This window comes from Paralichthys olivaceus, chromosome 4, assembly GCF_024713975.1.
Source record: "Paralichthys olivaceus isolate ysfri-2021 chromosome 4, ASM2471397v2, whole genome shotgun sequence".
Taxonomy (NCBI): Eukaryota; Metazoa; Chordata; class Actinopteri; order Pleuronectiformes; family Paralichthyidae; genus Paralichthys; species Paralichthys olivaceus.
The window spans coordinates 13,927,265-13,954,859 of record NC_091096.1 but is presented as its reverse complement, the minus strand read 5'-3'; the positions used below and the strand labels follow the sequence as shown (position 1 = coordinate 13,954,859).

General features: G+C 44.8%; 1 protein-coding gene across 1 annotated transcript in view; it reads left to right on the top strand.

The window, feature by feature from the left end:
• setbp1 (SET binding protein 1) overlaps positions 1–20,765 on the top strand; it is a 34,690-nt gene extending 13,925 nt beyond the window's left edge. The window contains exons 3-7 of the mRNA XM_020101026.2: positions 8,346–8,752; positions 9,181–11,124; positions 11,221–11,428; positions 11,521–12,586; positions 15,912–20,765. Of these exons, the coding sequence (XP_019956585.1) occupies positions 8,346–8,752; positions 9,181–11,124; positions 11,221–11,428; positions 11,521–12,586; positions 15,912–16,417 (4,131 nt within the window). The 3' untranslated portion in view covers positions 16,418–20,765. The remainder of the gene's footprint in view (positions 1–8,345; positions 8,753–9,180; positions 11,125–11,220; positions 11,429–11,520; positions 12,587–15,911) is intronic.
• The last annotated feature ends 6,830 nt before the right edge of the window (positions 20,766–27,595 follow it).

The window sequence follows — 27,595 nt, the reverse complement described above, 5'->3', positions numbered from 1 at the left end:
GAGGTTGTGTGTGTGTGTGTGTGTGTGTGTGTGTGTGTGTGTGTGTGTGTGTGTGTGCGTGTGCGTGCGTGCGTGCGTGTGCGTGTGTGTGTGCGTGAGATAGATGACAGCGTCAAGGAGTTATGACTTGTGTTTTAACCAATATTTTAAAAACATGTTAACATTTTTTACATTGGTTTGCAAGCATACTTTCACCAGAAACGATCATTAAAAAATGGTGAAAATGTTTTTTAAACACACTGTGAAAATATATAATCACACAAATCATTTAAAAGCCTCAAAGCTCAAGCTTTTCAGATGGTGTGTGTCCATGTGTGTGCCATTCTCCCCAATTCTCCGCAGCTTGTCGTGTCTTCATACCAGGCTTTGTAAAATAATCCGTCTGCAGTTGTGCTGTTTATTTATGCTCATTGTTTTTTAAGTATGGATGCGGACATGAATAAATTATATAAATGTGTCCGTCTGTCTGTGTGTCTGTCCCTCGGGGCGGCTCAGACTAAACAAACAGCTGTGTTTATGAACCAGAGAAGAGCCACAAGGGTCTTCTGTTCAGTGGTCCATTTCCACTCACACACACGCACACACACTCCGTAATCCCCCTGTGCACCTCATCTTTTACCTGCCCCTCATGTTGCATTTGTGACCCCCCCACCCCCCTTGGGTTTTCTGCCCGACTCGGCCTCTCTCTCTTGCTTGCACACTCTCTCAGCCCGCCCCCTCTGCTCGGTGCAATGCTCGCTCGCTCTCAGACCGAGAGGAATGCCACTCCGTGTGACCTCTCACCTACAACAAGGAGGGGTGCCGGTTGAGACAAGGGAGCGAGGGGCAGCTGCAGTCATGTGCCCATGCAGGCCTGGGAGGAAACACACATACACACACACACACACACACACACACACACACACACACACACACACACACACACACACACACACACAAACACACACACACACACACACGCGCGCACACACACAGAAAGAGCTTTGAGTTGTTGGCTAAAATTCACACACTCCAACTGCAGTATAGCTTTGTGAGCTGATGCAGTCGTGGATGTAGAGCACTGTTTCTCCCGCCTCTCTCTGTGACTGTCTGAGAAAGTGTGTGTGTGTTAGTGTGTGTGTGTGTGTGTGTGTGTGTGTGTGTGTGAAAACGTGCGAGTGGAGTGCAGCCTCGCACAAAGGCGTTATTGTTGGTGCGAGGGGGCCTGAGGGGAGGCGGGCAGTCTGATTGGTTAAGACTATTGTGTCTCACTTTGCCCATTCTCTCTGTCACTGAGGATGTCATTACAGTGGCTCTCCAACTCTCTGTCTCTCTCTCTCTCTCTCTCTCTCCCTCTCTCTCTCTCTCTCTCTCTCTCTCTGTCTCTCTCGTGCATGCTGGGAATCATCTGAGGACTTCAGATACTCACAGAGATTGTGTACAATAAGCAATGAGGGCGTTTAAACTTGAAGTGCAGACACTAGAGTAATCCTACGAGACAGTTATTACTCTGTCAGCAACTATTCACAAGCATCACTTGCTGGAAAGCAATTAGCTTATTTGCTTTATTGATTAATATGTAGAATATTATTATTATTATGAAACATTGAGCTAAAATAGTAAAATAGATGCCTGTCACAGTTTCTTAGTGCCTAAGGCAATGTGTCTTCGGATTGCATATTTTGTCTAAACATGTAACATATCAAGCAGTAGGTTTGTCTATGTATAATTGATTCAGATCAGTTAAAGATACAATATGAAACAGGTCTTAAAATAGACCTGTGTTGCGTTTTGTGTACTTGTGCTATTACTCCCGGGGCCAGTCGGCAGTTTCTCATAATGCATCATGATTATTCATTGACGTGAATTCAACTTCAATACATTACATCAGCCATAGACATGATTTGTGCCTGAGTCACGTCAGGTTTCATCTGCAATGGCGATAAAGATAAAATCTCCCATGATCCTTTGCTGCTTCAAAACATCATTAAACTAGATCTTTTGTTTTTGATTTGATTGAGAGTCTCTGCTGAGCAGCTGAAGTAACATATTGTATGTTTCAATCAATGTGCCTGAATCTGTACATTCTAATGATCATGGAGTTTAAGATGCTGACCTAGTAATTGCAACATCCACAGTTGGAGTCCAGCAGGGGAACTTAGTTGTCTGTCTTTCCCCGACTGCAGATATCTACTGTATGATATTTAATCACCCAAAATATATTTTTTAAACTTTTTACAAATGCCCAGTTGACTGATTACTTTAAGTAGCGGTGTGGTTATTTCACATTATTTGCCTTTGCATTGTAGTGGTATTAGTAAATATGAGATGTAATGTTTAGTATAACTGAATCACGTCTTAATTACTGGGTTTTTATCTCTTGTGTGTTGACAGAAAAAAACAGGTAATTTCTCCATGTTTATTGCCTCAGTAACTAGACAAAGATGCATTAGAGTGCATTATTTTTAAATAACTTATGAGTGAGCAAGGCTTCGCTGTTGCAGACCACTGTTTGCCAGAGAGGAAGTGTTTAATCTCAGCGCAGCTTCTGTCTTGAATTACCCATCATTCCACACAGGAAGTCATCCCTTAGGATTTAGAGCAGCACATTGGCTGTTAATTGTTTCCTGTTGTACAGAAGTGGTATGATTGGGTCATATGGTGCACAGAGCACAGCAGCACGTTCCTTTGGTTTTTTGCTGTGTGTTGTGCATGTGTGTGTGTGTAATTTACCCTTAACCCCCCCCAATGTATGCATTAATTATATAGCAGTCAGTGTATTTGTGAAATGATCCAACCTGTGCCGACTTGCTCTTGTGCTTTCACATTGAGATACAGTGGATGTGTGTATGTTTGTGTATACAAGGTTTGGATCAGGCCTGGATTTTTTATTTTTTTTTGCAATCTTGCAGTTATTATCCATCATGAGCCAATTAAACCATCCCGACATTTACGGAAGATTTGATCATTCAATTATTATAAAATAGTAAAATAGATGTAATGTATAATCTTTACATAATCTACAGCTTTTATCTTTAACCCGAATAATTATTTTGTAATATGTTAACATATGTTGTGTTGTTATTTGTGAAAACACAAATGAGTTTTGTCACATTAGTAAAGTCAAGAGAGGTCAATAGGCTGCACCTGCACTGCCCTGTCCTCCTGTATCGGTTTCCGTCTCTGTTTCAGAATTGTTACACCCTGTGTGTGTGTGTGTGTGTGTGTGTGTGTGTGTGTGTGTGTGTGTGTGTGTGTGTGTGTGTGTGTGTGTGCGTGTGGCCAGCTCCTATGTGATGTGTGCATTTACTTTGTGCTGAAAATGCCAGCTGACTAAAAAGCATAATGCTGTCACTTGAGATTCAGCTGCGTCCATGAAAGGAACAATTGGTACATAATGACTGTAATAATCGCTATGGAAAAAACCCTCCTCTTATGTGCTTCTTAGTGCTATTCACAGGCAGTGCACACATATGCCTGCCCACACACCATTAATGCTAATAGCGGGGATTAGATGTATACTTTGTGTGGCATGTAAATATGTCTGTCATTACTGAGCGGGTGAAAACCTCCAGTTGCGCCGTAATGACATGCTTCGGCTCAGCCAATCAAAGGCTTTTGTTCGGATTGAGTCATCTACATCATCTGACGGAAGTGTGATAAGGAGAGTCTTGGGTGTGTCCCTGCTGTCTTTAGGAGCACTCCAATCTATAGGATTTTTTTTATTTGAGACTTGCTGGTGTGCATTCAATCTGGCTTCTGCTGCACAGGTAGCAGCAAGAGCAGTGTACTATAGATCAAATTCTTGATCATGCTCAGCAGGGAGGGAATGGAACAGAATATTTGCTGCAGAAAAAGTCAGTTTTTGGGCCTGAATGATCAAACCTCTTCTTTTGCTAAACTGTGGCTGTAGGCAGAACACATAGTTTTGGAATTGCTGCATTAGTCCAAGAGTTGAAGTTTTGAATTGAGCCCAATTTCCAAACTTTCCCACCCAACTTTCCCAGAAGATGCTTTGGCTGGCACAGATGCCATCAGATCTGCGATTGTATAAAGCACCGGCCAGCACATGCTGAGTGAAAACAGACACACACACACATGCACACGCACTCACACACACACACAGTTTCAGGCAGTGAGTTTGATCCCACTGATCCACAAACTGTCCCACCTTGACACCCCCTCCTTTTTTCCCCTCCCTTACTCTCCTCCCTCCTTTCTCTCCCCTGCTGTGGGTCTCCTCAGGCGCATGAATGGAAGTCTTTATTCCCGGGAGAACTGGTGGGAAGAACGAGAGAACGAGAAACAGGGATGGGGGGGGGGGCAGAGAGGTAGGCAAGGGAAAGGGGGGGTTAGCTGTGAGAGTGGCTGCAAGATCAACACAGTGCCACAGCTCCTCTTTTTTTCTCCTCTGCCGTTTTTCCCTCCTTTTCTCCGCGTAGCCGTCCCCCCCTTCCTTTTTTAAGTGCAGTGGACACAAAGCCGTGTTAGTATTCATGGTGTTTGTTTGCAGAACCCTGTGTGTGTGTCTGTCTGTGTGTGTATGTGAGTGTGTGTGTGCAGAGAGCTGTCAGAAACACAGATCACAGAGAAGAAGCAGCACTCTGAATGGAGCTGGAGAGAAGCGGGCAGGGGGGAGTAGAGGGGGAGGGAGGGAGGAGAGGAGAGGGGAGGTGGTGGTTCCCACAGGGGGAGAATGGTCAGCACCAGAAAAGAGAAAAGAAGAAGAAGAAAGGAGAGATGAGATGAGGAGGAGGGGGGGGGGGGCAGTGCACGAGGCCACAGGGGCAGAGGGAGACAGCGTGGTGTCAAAGCCAAGGAGAGAGAGAGAGAGAGAGAGAGTGAGAGAGAGAGAGAGAGTGTGAGTGTGTGTGTGAGTGAGAGAGAGGGATCATATCAATCATAAGGTTTCTGAGGGAACTAGTTGTAAACGGGTCCAGGCACCTCTCTTCTTGTTTTTTTGCTGGTCCAATTCTTCCCTCCCTCTCTCTCTCTCTCTGCCGCTCTCATTCTTTCAGTAACACCCCTCCAACCCCCCACCCCTCTCCCTCTCCCTCTCTGACTCGCTCTCTCTCTCTCTTTCTCTTTGTGTGTCTGTCTGGACAGCTGCCCAGTTCCATACACAGGGAAAAATGAAACACTCTAACCACCGGGCGTGCAGCCAAATAAAAGGCTGCGAAAAAACTATTTGAAGGGCAGCGTGTTTGTGTGTGTGTGTGCGTGGAGTGTCTGTGCATGTTTGCCTGTGTACGTTTGTGTGTGTGTGCTGTTGGGGTTGTGAGATTTGGGTGTGCCTGTTTAGGGTGTTCTTTCCCAGTATAATGGTGCAGCCAGGGTGCTCTGTGCGTGTGTATGTGGGTGTGAGGGAGAGGTTCCACTCTGAGGTTCAGTTTATTCAACAGTAGAAAAAAAACTAAAAGGCTGCAGGAGAGGAGAGGGGCAGGACGGGGCATCACATACCTCCCCTCACATCAAAACTGGAAGACAGAGGAGTGAAACGTTTTTCATCCAAATCCAGATTTAAAACACCCTGCTGAGTGCAAATGTTACATCCAGACACACATTTGTCAGTAAATAGATGCTGACTCATTTGCCAAGTGAAGCACTTAGTCACATATTATCCATGACCTCCTCCGTTGTGTTCTGACCTTATCTGATGGTTACATCACCAGTGGAAAGGAATGTGCGGCTCCATATCTGCCTTGATCCTGGTGTTGAGGAGACTTTGTGTAACCGCCTGCGACAAGTCCGTGTTGTAACAGTGCAAGCCCAGAGGAAGACATCCTAGCAATGGTTGTTGACCTAGCTGCAGAGTATACGACCCCGTAACCCCAGAATGCTGCGGCCCTGAGAGCCTCGAGGGAGGGAGAGTGCATCAAATAATTTGAGTACTAAACATGTGTTGGGTTTGTTTTGTGCTGCATGGCCCTTCTCCTTATCTGTATCTGATCTGAGGGGGGCTTGTAGAGGAAGGACAGGGTAGAAAGGGTTTGTGGCCTCACAGCTCTTGTGCTTGTGGGTTTCTCCAGGGTCAGAGTCCATGATAGTGCTGATCCCCTGACCACTGCCCCCTGCTGCAGGCCAGCAGTAGCACAGGGAGATGACAGTCTGCACTCACCACATTGCAAGAACAGGGTGGCATGTGTACAACAGAGAAATGAGTATAGAGCAATATGTTTCTGTGCCATTGCTGCATCTGTTAAGAAACTTAAGAGTGTGTAGTTTTACAGTGGATGATCACAGCAGGACCTCGAATTCTGCGATAAAGGGGGAATTCAAATGTTACATAGAGAAAAACGCTGTACCTGTGTACAAAAGGCAAAGTAACTTACCTGGTAACTGGTTTTAATGTTGTGGCTGATCGTTGTGTATTTGTTTGTGCGAGTATCAGACAGTGAGTGTATTTTCCCTGGAATGTGAGAGGCGTAGAGGAGGGGAGCGGGAGGAGAGGGTGGTAGAGGGAGGAAACTAAGAACAAAAAGCTGAACTGGTGCCAATAACCCAACCTCAACGGGGGGGGGGGGGGGTTGAGCTGCCTATCTCTGTTTTTTCTTCTTCTTTTCTTTTACTCTCCTATCAATTGTAGGAAAGGTGTCTATGCCTCCTCTTTTTATTATCTCTTTGTGGTTGCTGTTCTGTGGTTAGTGGGGAGGATACATTTTACATGTGTGTGTCTGTCTCTAACCACCTCTATCTACCCATCTGTCTCTTTCTCTGTGCCCTCCTTTAACCTGAAACAGGAGGTATTCTAGGACAGGTTAAATGAGAAAGCATGTGTGTATCAGGTTTCTGTCATCTTATCCCTCTGTGGACTCACGTTGTCTCTTCTCTGGTGTCACTACGTGCACACACGTACACACTCACACATACATGCATCTCAGAGCGAGAAGGATAGTGTGCTTCAGAGATAAATGAGACTGTGCACGTGTGTGTAATCACATGCATTTTCTGGCGTTGTTAATCATTTACACTGCTCATTGAATGCTTGTGTGTGTGTTTTCATGTTATTCAGCATTCATGTGTGTGTGTTTTTGTGCATGTTAGTGTGTGCGGCCTGCATCAGACTGATAAATGGCTTCTGCAGCCAGTGTGGAAGTAGAAAACGAGTGTCACTGCCTTGCCACTGATGGGACAGCAAAGAGAGAGAGAGAGGGGAAGAAAAAGGTTGGGTAGCGAGAGAGAGGGATAAAGAGGGATAGAGCAGATAGAAAGTGGATAAAGAAGTGAAGGCAAAACAGGAAATTGGCAGGTTAAACAGTAGGAGATGAAGTCCTTACAAATATGTACCCTGTGATAAGAACTCCATACGTACATTTCATTATTGAGTGTGTATGTGTGTGTGTGTGTGTAGCTGCAAAGACAAAAAGCTAATCACCTGGCAAGCTGCTGATACATGCAGAAAAAATTGATTGCCCGTCTGGTTTCATACATTAGCATTTTCTGCTTTTATGTGTGATGGCAGGATTGTGTAACGCTTTTGAAATGTGTACATCTACGGAATGCACGTACGAGTGTGTGCGCTTGCATTCCTGTGTGTACATGCTGAGAGGCAAGCCTGTGGTTAGGTTACATCTCCCCGCAGCGCGGCAGAACAGTGTCTTGTTGCGTCATACAGAGTCTGTTAATAACAGGCTAAACCACAAAGGCCATCCGCTGCTCTATTTCTCATCTTCCAGCAGTACAGTGATTAAGCTGCAGTGATGCGTTAGGCAGGGTTATGTTGTGAAGGCATATCAAGCTTTTGCATTTTCAGTTCTACATGCAAGTGAACCGGGCACTGAGTGAAGGTCGACCCCGTAATTGTTGCTGTGGCCCTCCACTGGAAAAATGGAGATAGATTTCGCTACAGTTGTCAGGACATATATTGTTTACAGTGTGACAGTGCTAAGTGTGTGCGACCGAGCTGGGCTGCAGCGTTTAAAACTGTGTGCAGTCATACACCCCCGACGCCATCCCCCCAGCTCTCACAGCATGCAACATCCTTGCCACAGGAATTTAATTGCTCTGTAAACAAGCCTTTTGTTTTGTTGCACACTGTTTGCTCATGCACACAAGATGTATTATAAGCTTCAGTCCTGCCGTGAAAAGAGAAGAATGTCATATCAGAGCTCAACAAATCACTGATTTAATGTTGGCTGACAAAAAAAAAGAAACTGCATGCAGACATGGATGCAGTGCTGCATATGTATTATGTCTGTGAAGATAGGCAGGAATAGGGTGTAATGCAGATAAGGAAATAGAGTGGTAGTTGTTTTATGACTGCATTATCATAATATTCATCTATCCATGCAGCTATATAAGCTTGTTTTGTGATTGCGGTACGTATGTAGTAACCAGTCCTTCTTTTTATTTTCTCTTGTCTCCAGACATACGAGCGCCAGTTCAGAATGCCTGAGCAGCGAGAGGGAGGCCTGCTGCAACTACTGGGAGATCACACTCCACCCAAACACCAGCTTCGCAGCTCCCTCCTTCCTGCACACACACTCACACACACACAGCAAACACTCACTCAACAATTCCAGCATACACACCAACACCAGATCAGTCGAGACTGGATCACGTCTACGGCACCTTCTGCGTCCCCGGCAAATCCTGCAGATTCTGAGCCAGCCAGAGAGCTGTCAGGTGCCGGTAGGACCACGTTGCTCGATTCCAACCAACCCTTCTTACGAATGGCGACACAGAGCCCCTCTCCTCAGAGATCACTGACTCCAGACCTGCAGTTGCCAGTGGTTACAGATGCCAGTATTCTCAACCTGACGTCTCTCAGCAGGTGTGGTTCATTTACCTGGTTACTGGGTGTTATCATGTGGTAAACAAGAACACTACACCAAAAATACTGTATGCCTTGCATAGCTGAGGGGGAAAGTTGATATAGAATGGTGATATTTTGTGTTGCAATATAAAGTTTGAGTGTTTTTTAAATGAATTGACCAGCTCCATGATGAAAATGAAAAAAATCTATCTAAAAATAAGCAGCATATTACAAAATATCTCAATGTATAAGACAATATTTAAAATATAATTTAATTAGGCCTCAACTGTCGTGATAAAATCATATCATGAAAGTCCTCTGGTGATAAACCATCCCTTTGTATGGTGCAACACAAACATAGTAAATGTTCATACTGGTTTTGGTGAAACACAAAACATTCTTTCTCCCCACTCATCTCAGTGTTTTCTCTGTGTGCATCTCTCCAGGGGGAGGGGTTTGCAAGAGGTCAGCGAACAGCTCTTTGGGAACATCAAGAGGAAGTACGGCAGGAAAGACTCCCAGAGGATGCTCTGTAACCCCCACAGTGCTGATTCACCATGGGGAAGACAGACAGAGAAGGGGTCGGAGAGCCCAACTAATTCAGAAGAGAGGCAGAAGTACAGGCAGGAGGAGACAGCTGAGCGGTTCCATGAAGAAAGAGAGGAAAGGACAAAAGAGGACAGGGAGCGAGCAATTGCTGGGAGGAAAGGAGATGAAGAAGACAGAGGGATGCACATGCTGACAGAGGAAGGGAAAGGAAGAAAGAGGCGGAGGAGGCCCTCTTTTGACAAGTCATTTTCTGTAGTGGAGCAGACACAACGGCAAGACACTGACTCTGCAGACAAGCACCAGCCGGGGCCCCCAGAACCCAAAGTAGCACATAAGATGGAGACTCACAAAAATGATTCTCGTCTCACAAGTCAAGCTGATGTCAGTGGAGAGAGGGTGGAAAAACCAGAGAGAGTAGATAAAGGCGATAAAAGAGAAAAAGGAGATAGGGCAGACAGGGTGGAAAGAGGAGAGACACTTAAAGGCAGACCTGACCCAGAGTCAGCTCTCAGTGCAAACAGAATGAGAAAGAACCCTGTGGGTCGTCCTAAAATCAGCACAGACATCCTTAAACACAGAGAATCCACTCACAATCTTATCAACAAACCCATTCTTAACACAAACACCAGACTTCCAAGCCCAAATCCCAGCCCCAGCCCCAGGGGTAGCATCAGTCCTAGCCCCAGCCCTAAATACAGAGCTAACATCAGCCCCAGCCCCAGCCCTAGATCCAGGATGGCCCTGAGTCCTAGCCCCAGCCACAGCACCAGCTCAACAGCCAGTTCCAGACCAACCAAGGCCAAGGACAGATGGTCCTACCTGAAAGCTAAAAGCCATGCCAGCCTCACGTCACCCCAGAGAGACAACCGGGGTAGCCCATTGACCCTAACAGACCCACCCTCAGCGTTTCCCATCACGCCCTCTAGCCCCCTTTACACCAACACTGACAGCCTGACCGTCCACACGCCCATCAAGAGGAAACGAGGGCGCCCCAAGAAGCAGCCACTCCTGACAGTGGAGACCATCCATGAGGGCACGTCCACATCTCCTCCAAGTCCACTGGCACAAGAAACATCAGCAGGGCTAAATAGTAGGAAGAAGACGCACACAATGAACACATTAGTGCAAATGGCATCTGCGACCACCAGTGCCAACTCTAACAGTCTGAAACTGAAGCGTGGTAGGGGCCATTGCAGGCCAGTGAATAAGATAAAGCTGGGGAAAATGCAGAGCATCCTGAACGAGATCCTTTCAGGTTCCAGTCAGAATGGCAGTCTGCCTCTGAAGTCATCTTCTGCCCCCGTTACCTCAGCAATGAGCGCCATGGCATCCACCATTGAGGCTCGACTGGGGAAACAGATAAATGTCAGCAAGAGAGGAACCATCTACATCGGTAAGAAGAGAGGGCGAAAACCCAGAGCAGAAACCCAAGGCTCCAACCCTAACAAAACCACTAGGGACAAGCTTCCGCTCTCTGTCTCCACAGCCAGTCTCTATGAGAGCCCTGTAGTGCCTTCCACCACCATGTCTCCCAGCTCCAGTGCTCCATCCATGAGAGCCAGCCACCCGGATACCACCATGCCCAGTTTGCAACCCATCTCAGCCCTGACCTCTAAGCTGCCCACCAGGGGCTTCCTCTCAGGAGGGTGGAAACTCTCTCCTCCACGCCTTCTGGCAAATTCTCCCTCCCACCTGTCAGAGGTGGCATCAGTGAAGGAGGTGACCCTGTCTCCCATCAGTGAGTCCCACAGCGAGGAAACGATTCCCAGTGACAGCGGGATTGGGACAGATAACAACAGCACCTCAGATCAAACAGAGAAGGGTTCCGCCTCAAGACGCAGGTGAAGTGACACTTCTACGATACTTATTTAATTTTACCTTTATATATCGATAAAGGGGGTTGTTTTTAATATGAGTTGCATGTTGTGTTTATACAGGTACTCATTTGATCTGTGTGGGTTTGAGGCTGTGGAGGCAGCAGCTCTGGAAGCATCTAACAGGGGCAGCAGAACACGCTGTGAACGACAAGTTACTGCTGTCGACAACTTCCTGTCACAGCAGGAAAAAAAGCAAAAACATCATCGGCGGAAGAGGAAGTGCCTACAGAGCCGGGATCATCTTCACTTTCTCTCTGAACTGGAGGAGGTAAGAAAGACTTTTATAAATTCTGTGGGTAACGTTTGACCATCATGTGCATGTGGTGTATTTGCCTAAATGTTTCCTCTCTTTCCCTCTAGGTTGTGGTGAAGCTCCAGCAGCTCAGAGTGTCTCACAGACGATACACCTGCTACCCACAGCACCCATATCCCTCCATCTTCCGCCTCAACTTCCATCATTACTACCCAGTTACTTATGACTCCTACCCCTGCGACTCTAGCGCTTACCTCCGCAGGAGTGCCGACCTGAAGGCAAAGAGGAGACGCGGCCGTCCAGCCAAAGTCAGCGAGCCAATCACATCAAAGCTGCCTTTTGTTCAAGGATATAGTTATCCACTGGCAGGGGGAAATTTCTATGCAGCACCGTATGCGATGCCTTATGCACCTCCTCTGAGTCTGGGCTACTATCCCCCTGCTGCCCCATTTTACCTACCCCACCATTCGCTAGGACCTGCACCTCCATCTCCCTTCATGAGGCCTGCTGTCCCCCCTCCCAAGGCTTTCCACTCCAGTGGACACGCCAAGCTTCAGGCAGGGGCCAAGCTTCGCAGCACTAGTGGGCCACTCCAAGGGCCCTCTGTAAGGGGAGAGGGCCTTGGCTCCCTGGGCAGTGGCAGTGCAGGTGGTCTTGCGGGGGTTCGTCTCCATAAGAGGAAACATAAGCACAAACATAAGCACAAAGATGAACCCCTCCTTTCACCGCGAGACCGGCAGGAGTTGGGCGGGCTCTTCAGTGGAGCGAAGACCACTGCACGTCTCAGCATGCTGAGCGACAGGAGGGACTTGTCCAGTCAGGGGTCTGCAAAGCATCTAGAGAAGCAGAGGGGCATCAGTAGAGGCTCAAGCCTGGGCTCCAGCTTAGGGATGTTTGAGTCAGACCAGCTGTCCACACACTCTCTCGTTGACAGCCAGTTACACTCTCGTCAGACTGGACAGCCTATAAACAGCTTCATGAGCAGCTATAGCAGCCAATCGCAGCGATCAGAGTCTGCCTCTGATCTCTTTTTGGGGTCACGGGAGGACGAGTGCGGTGGGAGGAGCAGGAAGACGAGGCTCGCTGTGTTTGGAGATCAGGGCTTAATGTCATTCCAAACTGCCAGGCAGGAGCCGGGACAGATGAACCAGTGCTCCAGTCCCTCCCTTACTGGTAAGAACCTCTTATATCAGGATTCCCTGTTCACTCTGTATTTACAAGGGAGTGCGCTGCCCTTTTGCCATGATCAGAAACCATGACAACAGGAATGTTTTTTTTCTTTGGACAGCGGCAGCATGGTATTGGCTGTGGCATAACTCACTTTGATGAAGTGTTGGAGGTTTGAGGTTAGCCCAAACTGCAATAAGCGCCTGTTGCTTGCTTGTCTTCATCTAACCAGTTCACTTATGGTTAGACTTCCTGTAGCTACTTAACATTTTAATCCACACTTGGTTCACCTATGGAAAAATAATGACATGAATTAGTAGGGGGTGTTTGGGTGATCAACACCCCTGGAACTCATCCCAGATGAGAGAGTCTACACAGTAGTTAAAGCACCAAAAGACACACACACACGGTGTTACGAGCCACGTGTGTACAACTTTAAGCTACCAAGGTTGTAGAACTGGATACGTTGCTTAATCAGAAGGATTTTTCTGCAGCATGCTCACCAAAGTGGTACCTATATACAAATATGCTATGGACTACATTTCTCGGGCTTAAATCAGACAGAGAAGCAGAGTAGACCTAAAGTCTGTCTACCAAGCTAATGTGTATTTTGGTACATTCTGTATTCTGATGTCTTTGAGCACATCTGGCTGGGGATAGAAAGAACATAATGCATGGATGGAGACGACTATAATTCACCAATCTCTCCTTCCTCCCCACCCTCCCTCCCTTCCTCCTCTCCTGCCAATGCCTTTGCCAGAGATATATTATTCACACAGTGTGATTTATTTTCTACAGACATGCCATAAAGGGCCCTTGCCTGTGTTAAAAGAGCTGGCTGGCAGCCAGGGGTTTAATGACTGGGGCCTAGTCCAGTGGCGGGGAGGAGAAGCCAGGGGCTCAGTTAGAATACACCCCACCCCCCCACCACCACCACCACTACCACCCCAGGGGATCCAGGAGGGATGACTCATATGCACAAACTGCCACCTCCCCCTCACCCCTACACCCCGACCCTACTCACACCCCTGCCTTCCATGTTTTCCCTCCAGTGTTGTTCTACCTCTTCTACCTTCAATGTCCTTCCCTATCTCCCCTTGTGCTGCTTCTGCAGTTTTTGCCCTTGCTTTCCTCCTCTCACTCTCTCCCACTATCCCCACATCCGTGCTCAGACATCCCCTTGTTCCGCCACCCCTTCCTCCCCTTCCCCCCTCTATCTCTTTTTCCCTTCTTCCAATTCTCTTTCTGCTTTTTCCCTCGTCTCCCCTCCCCCTCGTTTCCCCATTACCCTCTCTTTTCCCCATTCCCTCTACCCCTCCTCTACCATGACTTACTGCTTCACTTCACAGCTTTAGCCCAATTAAAACATAGAGGCGCGTGCACATAGACATGCATGCCACACAACCATACATATACATATATGCATTCACATACTGACTCTTATACCCAGAGATATATACACACACAGATCAAACAGATCCCCATTCTCACTCTGACAACAGAAGAAAAAATTATATTATCTTAGCCTGCAATAAACTTTATAAATAATTGCTTAATAGAATTACTTTGTTGTGTTTTAAACAGCTTGAGCGTGTGTGTGTGTGTTTCTGTGTGTCACATGTCACATGATTTGTTCAAACACGTGTGCACTTTATGCCGAGAGACACTCCCACTAAATAATATACATTAAGCGTCACTTTATCCAGCATGTGTCCGAAACATGCTCACTTATCCAGCGCAGTGGTAGTGGATCAGTGAACATGTATCTGTGTGTTGTATAGTGACTTCCTATTCCCCAGAGAAGCAGGTCCTCAGTGCTATACAGCCCCTCACACCGCTGAAGGTCACCGGTTTTATGTTCCGTGTATGCAGCTCATAAATTTCTGCTACTTTGTAGTGTGTGTGTGTGTGTGTGTGCACGTGTGTGTGAACTTAATGTGTGCACACTTCTGTTCAGCTCATAAACTACTGCTACTTAGTGCTTGCTGCATTAGACTAATTTGACTGTCTGCCCTGAATACTTGAGCAACAATAGAGTAAGATGTTCCTCTGAGTTAGAAATGAGGGCGGTCAGGCCTCTCTTAATCTTCCCTTACTCTAAGTTCATTAAGAAACACCTCACGACCCACATTATTTCCTCTCAAACATTAACATTATCCATTAAAATAAAACATTGTATTATTATGTATCTGCTATTTGAAGCTTTAGTAACAGAAGTGACATGTTCAAGCCCATTCATGCCATGCTTTGTACTCTCAATATCTTTTCCCGGCTGTCCAGCCCACCATATGTGCTGTATAAAACCAGAGCTGTTTTAGTTTTACACAGTCATCAATGTGTTAGAGTGCTGCAGAAAACTGCTACACTGAGGAAAACGAGATTGGTGATAGTAGAAATGGATAAAAAAGTTCGAGAAAAAGAGACCAAGCAGGCATGTTGTATGCACACCGCTTGGGGACTGGTGGCTGATTGTGCTTTTCCTCCATTTTGGCTGTGGCTCAGTCTGAGCCCAGGGAACAGTGCCCAGACAGAGAGGAGAGGAGGAGGAGGTGGGTGGGGGTTCTAAGAGATGGGAAACAACGAATGACAGAGACGGACCAAGACCAGGAAGAGGTGCCTGAAATAGAGAAGGAAATGAAATGGTGCAGTGTTACCAGTTTAATTGAAAATTAGAGAGCAGCGCACTACCGCCCGCGAAGAGTGGAGAGGAGAAGAGAATGAGAGTGATGGGGAAAAGGAGGAACAGAAAGGATAGAACAGCGTGTAAAGGGCATGCTGCCCAGTTCACCAGTGTGAAGGAAACAATATGGCTCCAGTTTCTTGTGCTCAGCCATTCTGAACTGCCAAATTCATTATTTGTGCATGTTGGGCATGTAAATGTATGCATGTGTGTGTGTTTTTCTATTCGCGCGTGTGTGTGTGTGTGTGTGTGTGGTGTTTTGGCAGCCTGTGCTCCAGATGCAGGGTTGTTATTGTGTGCCGACATATTAAATGGTTAAAGGAGACATTTCTGTGGGTTTCCTGCTAGCAGAATGGGATCTCCTCCTCTCCCCTCACCCCTCTGCTCTCTAGTAGACAATTACAGGATAGGATCTGTTCTCTTGGCTCAGCTGGGCTTTGAAAGGCTTACATGAATATGTCAAAATTAGCAGGAAGCTCTTGAAGCAAAAAGATTCTCTCTCCATGAGCTAAATTGGCGCGACGTCTTTACTTGCTTTTCCAAGGCTGCTCATTTTGACTGACACACTGATTTCTCTTTGTAGACCTTGCTCTGCCATTTATTTACCTTGCGATGTCTCTCCTCACTCATGTTCACTCTCTCCTCTCCCAGGTGTTCCCAGTAAACGGAGGTATAAACGCCGTGAGGTGGAACAGATCCAGAAGGACGTCAGGAGAATGCATTCTTTGAACTTTGAGCATGTGCAGAAGATCCTCCGTGCCAAGCGCCTACAGCGACAAGCTAAAACAGGAAATAATGTCGTCAAGAGACGGCCCGGACGGCCCCGAAAGCAACCCCTTGAGGAATTGGAGCCGACCAGTAGGAGGGAGGAGGATCGGGCTGATGTTCGGAGTTTGGACATGTTGGTGAGCAGGAGAGGTGATGGGAGGACCCTGGGGATGCCTGTTCTGGAGAGGTGTGATGACCTGCCAGGAAGGCAGAGCCACAGGCCAAACATGGCCCCTGAGCCTCTGGAGTTCTCCAACCACGATTCCATCTCAGCAACGATTGAGACGGTGGTCCATCAAGCGCGGTCGGTGGCTCTGCTGGCCAAAGGGACGAAACGCAGAGGCAGGGGCCACAGCAGGGATGAACTATGGGATCCGTCCAGTCAATAGACCTGCAAAAAAGAGCACGGAGAGCAGTTAGCGAAGTCTGTGCTGTTTCAAGCCTATCAGATGCAGTGTTATCTTGATTGTGGGACTCCTCTGTGCACTTTGACTTGTTTCTTCTCTCGGACTTGAGGACTACAGTGGGTCAGCGGAGGAGCAAGAGGTGGGAACACTTCCAGTGCCATCCGTCTGTCCACTTAAACCCACCAGAAGATGAGCCTTTCAAGGATTGATTGGACCTTCATTTACAATGGCACTATATGGTACATTTGATACTGAATCTGATGCTATAAAAGTGTGTGGTACTTATGATAGAGTAGGATATTATGTGATTCTTTATGTATCTGATACAGTGACGTGTATGGTACTTTATGATACTGTATCTGAATTGTGGCTTTAGCCATATATTTACCAGCAAGGGGAGGGGGAATGGTTAATATAAAACTGTGCAGCTCTGCTTATATTTGCCTTTCTGAGGAAGCTTGTCAAAGACGTGGAATAATACAGCAGTAATTAAGCCACCTTACCCTGTTAGCTATCCCTGTTTTTGCTCCCCCTATACCGTGAACCTATACCTTATTTGTTTTCCTGCTCTCTCTGAGAAGTAACTCGTACTTCCTGGCAGCTCCTCACCCCTGGTCCCTGTCCCTGCTTGACTCTCACCACATTTCTTTAGCCCTCCCTGGTGCCTGCTGCTTGACTCCATCTCCCTTTGTCCTCTCGTCTGCTCCCAATCATGTTTTGCATCTCCCATTGCTTGTGCTCCCTCAGCATACCCCCCATCTCATTTGTTTCTCCCTCCCTGCTCAGGCTTGTCCAGGGCAGTGAGATAAAGGCAATATGGTGGATGAGACTGTCCCAGACTGTACATAGAAACAAAGTCCACTGTTGCCTGCCTTGTACAATGGGAAACCAGCTCATAGACATGTACTGGCATACAGTATATCAAATAGAATTGTTGTACCATAGACAATGAAAGTTGTGTATTGTTTTATAACCAAAAACAGACGTGGGTGCGACTCAAGACAAGTTTGTTTTCAGACAGAAGGAACCACATGTATTCATTCATACACTCTTACATTATTTTGTTTATATCCAGGGGGCATTGCATACAGGAGGAATATCAGGTGTGTTTTCGGTAAACCTTAAAATTGGTTTAATGCACTATGAAAAAAACCATACACTTGCATCAATCAAATGCAGCACTTACATGCTTGTTCCAGCCTTATGTTTTGGCCTTCGATGGTGTGGACATCCATTCCAGAGAGCATGCATTATTTTAATCAATTTGTATATGCAGGCTGCGCAGCCAAAAGCGTCAAACCCAAGCCCCGGTCTGAAATGTGATTGGACAGTTCAGCAGAAGTGGGCTCTCAGTCAGTGTTTTGAGAAGCTAATCCCAGTCTTTCTACTTAATATGATTTTCAATCCATAGCCTTGGAAATATTTTTGGAAAGTAAAATCTAGTGTTTAGGTTTAGAAACCAAAGTCTCAGTATTCAGTGTAAGGACGTTTTATTCAAAAATAATCTGAGTTTAACAAACTCTCACCATGTTGGCACCAATGTAAAGCATTCCTTCGTGCACTCTAGAATGTAGCCATCTTGGATTTTTGTGTCAATGTGTTGAACATTTGTTAAACTCTATCTACAGTATATGTGGCTTTGGTTAGTGGTTGGTATTTTCTCAAAAAAGTATTTCAGAATATAAAGCAATGGATCAGTGTTTCTGTCAGAGTTTGGTTTCAGGAGATTTTGCTTTCTTTCGGTGGGGTGGGACTCTCAGTTGCAGCAGTTCAACTTGTGCCTTATGTTTCTTTCTCTCACCAATTTACATTTGACCCAAGAAAAATCAAGTGGCAAAAGACTGCCCCAGAAATTGAACCATATAGATATAGATATAGATATATATATACTCATGATTGTGCATATGACACATGTGTCTTAGTCATCAGAACCCTGCCACTGCCCCTGTCCCTTCACAGCTTTCATAGTCAGCATCCTCTGTCACCGGACACCAAGCTGCTCTCCCAGCTTCCCTCTAGTTTTGTCGTCATCTTAACAGAAGTAAAAGGGCTGGACTGGTGAAGATATTATAATATCACTGTTTTAAATACACATCATGTACTGACCTACATGCAGTGTTGGAAGCAGAAAGGTCCACTGCATCAGATGTGTTGCAATCCAGTGATATTGATTCTACACAGTGTCCCAGATAATTAAAGATCATGTACTCTGCCCAACATACAACCAGTTAAATATGACATATAACTGTTATAGACTTGGCAGAGGAGGGACAGAGGAGGTTGTTATGGACACCACGTTCTCATACATTGTTGTTTGCTATGCATCAGGCCGTGCCTGGCAATGACCTTAAGAGGAATTTCTGTTCTGAGTCCACCCTTAGGCAAAGAGAAATAAGTGGTCTTATTTACTGAATAAAATGAATTCATGTAACAAGAGTTGTGAATAATACCAGTAATAATTTGTAATAAGTTGTGCAGAAAGTGACTATCATTTCATGGAAACTATAGTTACTGCAGCTCTATGCAGTACAGCCTTAACCAGATGTAAAACTACAGTATTGAAGTGTTTGTTGTAAATAGTGTTAGTACGTCCATCCTGCATGGATATCGGTTGGGCTCGGCTATGCTGGGAATGTCTCCTAAAACCACAGTAGACCTCCTCTCTCGATACAGACTGCCCAAGAAAACATGTTGAAATGATGACCCCCAAATTATTTTCCTATTTGACAAATTCTGCTGTACATTGGCATTCTTCAAAATGCCTCCTCACACCTTTGAACAATGTTTGGAGGATGCAAACCCCACTGTAGTGCATTCGACCAAAAATAGGAATCTCCACTGACTTGCAGCTACTTTGCCTGAGGCAAGTTGGGGTAGTGTAGTAACATGAAGAGTAAGCAAGAGGCTTGTGTGTGTGTTTGTGTTTGTGTGTGTGTGTGTAGCGGGGGAGTTCTCAGAGGAAACAGCCAAAAATACACTCGTCCTAACGTAAGTGTGCTTAACCTTGCTCGGCTAGATGACTTTCAGTGGGTCGGCAGTCTGTTGTGATGGAGATGAGGTCTAGCTCTGTGGTCCATGAGGTTTAGAGACTAAACGCTTGGCAGCTTACTCCTCCATACTGTGGTCACTCAGTGGTCTCTGATGTAACAGTTAAAGACCCCAAGGTGTTGTCTGTTCTGTCCGTCTCTCCTTACCAGCCAATGCTCCGGTGCCTTCTAACACTGACAAGTATTGTCCCAATCCAGAGCTTTCACTCCACACAGAGACTGCAGAGGGAATGTGGCTGTGAGAAGGGTTCAAGGTCACTGTTGTTGTGTTGAGCAGCCAATCTGGACCGGCTGCCACAGGAGGCCCCTCAACACTGATGGAAGGATCTTTTCCCTGGTCTTTGGTGTGAGCGTCAAGGGCAGAGCAGCAGTGTTTGATCTTAAACCAGACCCATTCCCTACAGCAACCAGGATGAGATATAACAGCACCAAAATTTTGATCACCCCCCCCCCCCTCCATTCCCTGTGTAGCATGCTGTGATGAGTGTCCTACAAATGGGGTGAGGGGTCACGTGAGACAGAGCCTCATAAATGTACATGTTGTCATCCTCACAGCATATGTTACAGTTCTAAGCTATAATGTTGTTCAAAGCTGAAAGTGCAGACGAAACATTGAGAAAAACCAATAAACGTACTTCTTTAGAGCACAAAGTGAGCTCTTCTAACAGTGTGGGCATATTTTAGTTTGTATACATAGTGTATTTGAACCTTTTCTAGAGTGGGTTTCCTTTATTTGCATGCTCAACTTGATTGTATGCATAAATATTTTAGACAAGCTGAAAGTTGAATTTCAATTGAATTTGGAGCAAGACTTGTACATTGTTTGATATGTTTCTTTTTGTAATGAATTTTTTAATTCATGAAGCATTTTTGTACATTGTATGAATATTAAAAACTGCAAATATTTGACATATAGAGTAAATACTAGATGCGCATGCATATGCATATATCCTTCACAGTATGTATGTGTAAATGTACACATATATTTTGTATTTGCATTTGCTGGCATACAGATATATGTCTTAAGCACATATATACATGCAATATATATGTATATCCATGTCCGCTGGCATGCTTTTGGTCATGTTTATCTTCCATGATCTTGTAGGTTCATTTTTTTGTTTGTTTGTTTTTTTTTATTTCTCTTTCCTGCAGAAAGAAAAGCTCATTCTTTTGCTACCCTTCTGTTGGCTGGCAGCGTTGAGCACTTATTAAGAAGAACTACAGTTGAAGTTGTTCATGTTATCCATTGTGTGAAATAATAAATGACTTTATTGACAGCTGATGGTGGCAACTGTTTTCTTATTGCTAAATTAAACTGGTTCAGATTTAATGAGCCTGAGAAGTTATTTTGTGATAAGAGCCAGTTGGGACTGAACGTTTGTGTGTTTTTATATGTCTGTGTGTGTGCAGCATGCATGTGAACGTGCGTGGGAGCGAGATGACAGGAGGGCTTGCTGCACTGTTGGTGCTGAATGTCAGATGGTCTCAGTGAATGACTACCACTCCACAATGCGTTTGCGTTTCAGTTAAATGCAAGGGAATCCTCTGATCAGATTATGCTACAGCCTCACTCAGTCACTCTCTCACACACACACACACGCACCTACACACTATTACTCTCTTACCTCTTCATTAGCCAAGCCTACATCTCTAAATCCTCCCTGCACTAGCCCATCAGTGTCAGCTCTAGGTGGGCCGGGCTGCAGGCTGCTCTGTTATTGGACGGAGCTGAGTGGGAAGTTCCCCACTATTGGCTGCTGCCAACTAGTAAAATTCTTCTGTTACCATGGTTGCAGGGTGAGCTGCCCAAATGTGTCTCAGTGTATCTAGTGGTGCTGATGGAACCGTTGGCACCATCGGTGTTGTGCTGAAAAATACCCCCCCCCCCCCCGTCAGGGCTGCAGTAGGGCTGCACCCAAATCGCTCTCTACTGATGCCTGCAAATGAGCCCACATGGCGCCCACTCCACCTCCTGTACGAGGAAGAAGACGAGATAGATCCCAAGGTCTGTGACCACGATGAAACAGCACAGCGAGACACATCCTGCATGAAGGATGTACTGATGAGCTCAGAGCTGCACTTTCTCTGAAAAACAGAATCATCAATCTCCTGTGCAATGCGTGGGATTCCTCTGCTCTTTTACTGTTGTATATAGTTTTTAGCCCAAAGCTCAAGGTACAGAGATCATATAGAAACAAATACAAACCCATCTGTGTTGATGTTGATGAAAGATTAAAGGCTGGAATTAACAAACAAGATATTCAGTGATATTATTTGACTCAAAAAAGATCTGTGACATAAATGATATAAATTTTACACAGAAAAAACTTGTAAATATAAAGTGCAGGCACAAAAACAAAAACATTATCCATGACACGTCACTTGGAAATGTTAAGGTAGGATATAATCCACCTGGTCAGTAGGTGGAGGTGCTGGACAATAGAAAGGATTGGTTTGGAAATAGACTTTTCACTCTTTTTTCTCCACAAAAATGTGCAAAATCCTCCAAAATCTTTTTAGTTTTATATAAGTAACAACACTTATATCTCATCTACTGTGACGTACACATCTGCATAGCAGAAATATTTAAGTGCAGCTATAGATATGCAGAGTTAGGCTTTATGTTAACAGGAGATACAGACTGTTGTGGTGAAGAACTGTACTGGGAGAGTGCATGAGGAGGACTGGGCTTTGTGGAATGTCAGGTTTAGGGTTGAGGGTGTTTCTCATTGTAGCACAATAAATATGACATACATATTACATATCAGCTCCAGCTCTTGTCAATTTCACAATTTATAGAACGCTTCTAAACTTATGGCTGAGCTGGTTACTATGTTAAGTTCTGTTGATGTGGATCTGTTGTTTGCACTTACACTAAATACCCACGTGACATTGCTGCCATTTTGACAAAGTGCTGAGTAATTTAGTGGTTTTGCAGGTGAATAATTATTTGTGTTAGGATATGTAAAACTGAGTCACTGGGGAAAAGTAATAGTAATTTGAATTTGCACTTACAGATCAGTTGTGATAAAAGTGGCTCACTCATCCTTTTTTAATGTTGTATTTTGTTGTTGTACCAGTTACAGACAACTCACCTGTGTAAGTCTTTGCTATTTACTCACAGGCCTGTTGCTTAATTTGCTGGAGGATACTTCACTGCTACAGGAAAGAAAGATGAATAAAACCAGCAAATGTCTTTTAAAGGTACAGTGTGTAGAATTTTGTGATATCTAGTGTTGAAATTGCATGTTGCAGCTGAACACCCCTCACCTCACCCTCTCCTTCCAAACATGAAAAAGAACCTGTGGCATTCTTGAGTTGTCATAAAAACTCAAAAGGTGTTTAGTTTGTCCAGTCTGGACTTAAGTAAAAAAACATGGCAGCCTCCTTATAGAGGACCCCCTTGATGTAAATATAAAGTATTTAAATGAAAAGAGGGTAAAGAAAACTACAATTCATACAATTTAGATGAAAGAAACTAGTGAAAACATCATGAGGATTATTCTACATTAAATTTCTGCCAATAGATCCCTTTCACCTAAATCTTACACACTGGACCTTTAAGTCAACCTCCTAAAAGAACTTTCAAAATCTTATCTTAGACAATTCATAATAATTTCACTGGCGCTGTAAATGTGTTCTTCCATTATGCTTATTATGATCTTAAAGTGTGTCATATAAGTGAGTGGGACTGTGGTAATTGTACTTTGTAATTGTTGATTTGTCATCCCAGATTCTGCCATCTTCCTCAAACCTGCATAAATCATCATTTTACCACAACAAATCTCCAAATGGAATTCTGTAAGAAAATAAAGGTTTTGGAATGGGGGGGAATCTGCTTTTTGTTGGTCTCTGATAAAGTACTTTTCATACCAACATATGTCGCACAACGACTTGATGTAAATAATCCTAGTTTGGCTGTGGATGTAGACTGGGGTTAGATCAATTCAAGACAGTAAATACTTTAAGTGTGAGCATGAATGATTGTTTGTCTCTCTGTTGGGCTGCCTCTCGCCCAAAGTCAGCAGCCATGACCCCTGGACTTCATCTTGACCTTTCTGTCAAAAGATACAGCTGCAGATTTTTCTGAAACTCTGTCTATTGTTCCCTTCGTGCACCCCTCATGGTTTAGTGAACACTGTGAATCCTCAGAAGCTCTACATATGCAGCACAGTGTCTACCATGTATGGAATATTTTCCTTAAAATTAAGACAAGATACCTTTTTGAAAGGGCTCAGAATCTCATCCCAAAATTGACTGTTATTATTTTGCTGCTGTTGCTGCTTGAAGTGCTGCAGTGTCCCCTCAGTGCACAGCACAAAAGTGAGACTCTCAGAAGTGACACTGCAACATTTGTGAATCAGTATCATCAGCCACTATTTACAATTTCATCCATGTCTGAGTACTTGAGGATATTTTGAGCTGAGATGCTTTAGAGAATGCTAATGAATATTAGTGACTGTTAGTCACACTCGCACATCCCAAATCACACAGACCACCAACAACAGACAGAGCCATAAATTTACAGCACATAGTCGTCCAGTGAGGGCCAACTAACCAGGAAGCCTGCCGTGTAACCAAGCATCCCCGCAATTTATCTCTGTTGGTGTTTTCAGAGGATGACTATTGCTTGTGTTTATGAAGATGGATAGAGCAGGCAACATCTAAAGACACCCTCCCTCCCTGCTCTCTCTCTCCACGGCCATGATGGGAGACACCATCTGGTGGTGAAATGTGTCAGTGCAGCCTGAGCCCTCATGTCACAGCCCCCAGGACAGACAGCATCACCTGCCTCACTGTGGTCAAAGCAGCTAATGTGGCAGGTACACAAATACAGAAGTAGGATGATGAAATGTTTTTTTTAACGATTTGAATAATAAATAAACTGAACTATGACCTCAAACTGTCAAACCTGCACAGCCCAGTGCTCTATTCATGGATCTACTTGGAAGATCAGTGCAAGAATTACTGTGTTCGTGTGTGTGTGTGTGTGTGTGTGTGTGTGTGTGTGTGTGTGTGTGTGTGTGTCACAAAGAGAGAGAGAGAGAGTGAGAGAGAAAACACCAGAGATATGACAGAATGTGTTCTGCATGGAGCCAGCCACTGTTGCCACGGTGACAGTGTGACTCATGGCAGTTTGTGTTGGATTTGTTGCAGTGCCCCTGTTTTCTGTGCGAGTGTATAATCTGAGTGTGTATGAGCATGTGTGAAAAGGATCATGCTTGCACATATGTAAATTCTTTCATATATAGAAACATATTTGCGTGCTGGTAAGATGGGGGGGGGGGGAGTAATTGTCCACCTCTCTCCTTGGTCACAGTTAGAGCCTTTGTTAGCATATTGGCTCTGCCTGAATCTTATTAATGATGCCAACACTTAGGTAATGTGCCTTTTTGATGAGAGTAGGCCACTTAATCTTTCTATTCAGGCTCACACACACACACACACACACACACACACACACTCTCTCTCTCTCTCTCTCTCTCACACAGCCTCCCCCTCAATCCTCCTAATAAGATGTCTCTCTGTCTCCTGTAATTTGGCAGACGAGTCTATTATATGATACAGTCATATTTTATTAATGAACACCCCGTAGCGAACACATACACTCCTTAGTGGATGAGATTATGTGATGCACAGGGAGCATGTCTCTGTGTTAAAAATGATTCCATCTCCTCGGGTTGGTTTTCATCTGCACCGTTTGTCTACTGCGTTGTTAGGATTGGGCTGGGAGGCAGAGAGCCACATGCGTTTCTGCTGAAGTTGGCACTGTTCCTCCACACTTCATTACACTTCCATCAGCTCTGTGATCGCATGGAACAGTGCATTTCCAAAAGGCCGAAAACAGCAGAATAAAGGACAACGTTCAATTATTGAGCAAAACATTTTGTGGAAGTATTCTTCTTGTCTCTCTCCCTCTTTCTCTCTCTCTTCCTCAGCGTTGTGCAGATAATTCATACCATATGTTTCAGCCGTGCCAAGCTCTGTGGTGGAGAGCACTCCTCCAAAACTCATTTGCTCAAATGCTATTTTTTTGAAATTATATATTACCCAACAGATTCACTTTTGTTTTTGCATATCTGTAGTTAAATGATATAGTTTATTTTGTAGCTATTATTGTGCAACATTGCTATGAGTCTGCAGCTGTGTTTTGGCCTCAATGGTACTTTGATCTAAATGCTAACATGCTCACATATTATTAAGATTAAGAAGGTACAGAATGTTCACCATGTTAGCATGATAACAATGTGTACTTAGTGGTAAACACAAATCTGCTAATAAAATGTTGATCAGGTTATTGTATTTCATTTTGAAGGGTACATGATGTTTTCCAAAATGTTATTTATTATTGGCTGTCAAACATTTCACTCAAAACCACAAATAATAGCCTTGTGTTATTTGTGTAAAAAGTCAATGATTCCCTGACCAGTGCACCAGAGGCATTAGGATTCATCCTCTGGGCACCATGAATACCTTCAGTAACTTTGATAGAAATCCTGCAGTTGCTTAGATACACCAGTCTGGTCCGAGCAGTGGACTGGCAGGCTGAGAGATATCGAAGGTCCCTGGAGCAACGCCTGCAGCATGGGCTGTGTAAACACAACACTGGAAATAAGTCCAGGACAATATTGTCTGATATGTTGCACTATTCATATGTGTGTGTACGAGTGTGTGTCAAACGGTCAAACAGAGCATCACTTCCCCTGTTGTCTAGTTGGAACTGATGAGTGATTTAAGTTCTTCATTAGACTGTTGTGCTCATTCTCTTCTCCTGTGGCTTGTTTTCATTGGGCCGACGAGAATTTTTTAAAATCTAATTGTTGTACTGCCAGGAAACAGAGCAGCGGCAAAGATAACAAGATATTTATTGCAACACCTGTACATTTCTTGCACGTGATGTCATTCAACACATAAACAAACACATGCACATGTGTGTTAGGTGTCCACGTAATGAAGAAGAACTGTCAGGTTGTCATGCAGAGGTTGACAATGTGTGACAGTCAAGAGTTACATGCTGGGAACAAACGTCTGATTAGAGCCGCTGGACTGGAACTGAGTGGCTGCTCATTAGACACGTGACAGTGTTTGGTTATGAAGCAACATATAGAAATGCTGTCAGGCATTAGACAGAAACACCTGTGCAGACACCTAAGTATATCAACAGACCGGTGTGTGTGTGTGTGTAAGAAAGAGAGAGAGAAAGAAAACAAGAGGAAAAAAAAGAGCCACTTCTGATGTTTGCCCAATGATTTATGTGATGAGAAAAATCACCTGCAACACATAAATTCACGATCATGTTATTAATCTTTGTGATAAATGCTCAGTGTTTGAAAATAATGAATATTAACAGCCCTTATTTGCACCAATCATTAATTATGTGACATGGTGCTGAGGAAGGAAAAAGAAAGAACTGGTGTCTGGCAGCACAGTTCAACATTTGCTCCTGCAGAACTGGGTCATGTTGTGTTTTTGGGGTCAAGACGTCGTAGACAATGCTTGAGAGCCACAGCAGTGGGTACAGTCTGACCCGTGCCGCACCTCCAAGTGGAACCAGTGCTGGTTTTTTTATTTCTCTCCATCCATTTCAGCCCCAGCCCTCACATTACATAACTACACCCTTATTTTTTTTCCATGCCCTTCACCTCTTTCTGACTGACACAAGAGAGGAAACACAGATCCAAACAAGGCCGTGATAATAACTCGCTCCTCTCTCCTGATCGGTCCATTTGTCGCCCACCATCTCTCCATTTTCTGCCTTCTTCTGCTTTCTGTTGCACCAAAACTCGGTCTCTCTCCCTCTCTCCCTCTCTTCCCCTTGCTCTTTATTTTTCTCTCTCCCTTTCTGCCCTGCCACAAGTTGGTTCACTTTTGCACCCAATGTGGTATGCTGGCTTTCCATTAGTTCATTTCCCTTGCTTTGAGAATGCGCTTGGATGTGTGTGTGTGTGTGTGTGTGTGTGTGTGTGTGTGTGTGTGTGTGTGTGTGTGTGTGTGTGCGCGCGCATGCATGTCCCCAGAGTCTCAGAACAGTATTATTGTAAACATATCATTTGATGGGGAGAGTGGTTCAGGTTGTTGGCTGGCTGCCCTGCTTTCATTTGGAGCAGAG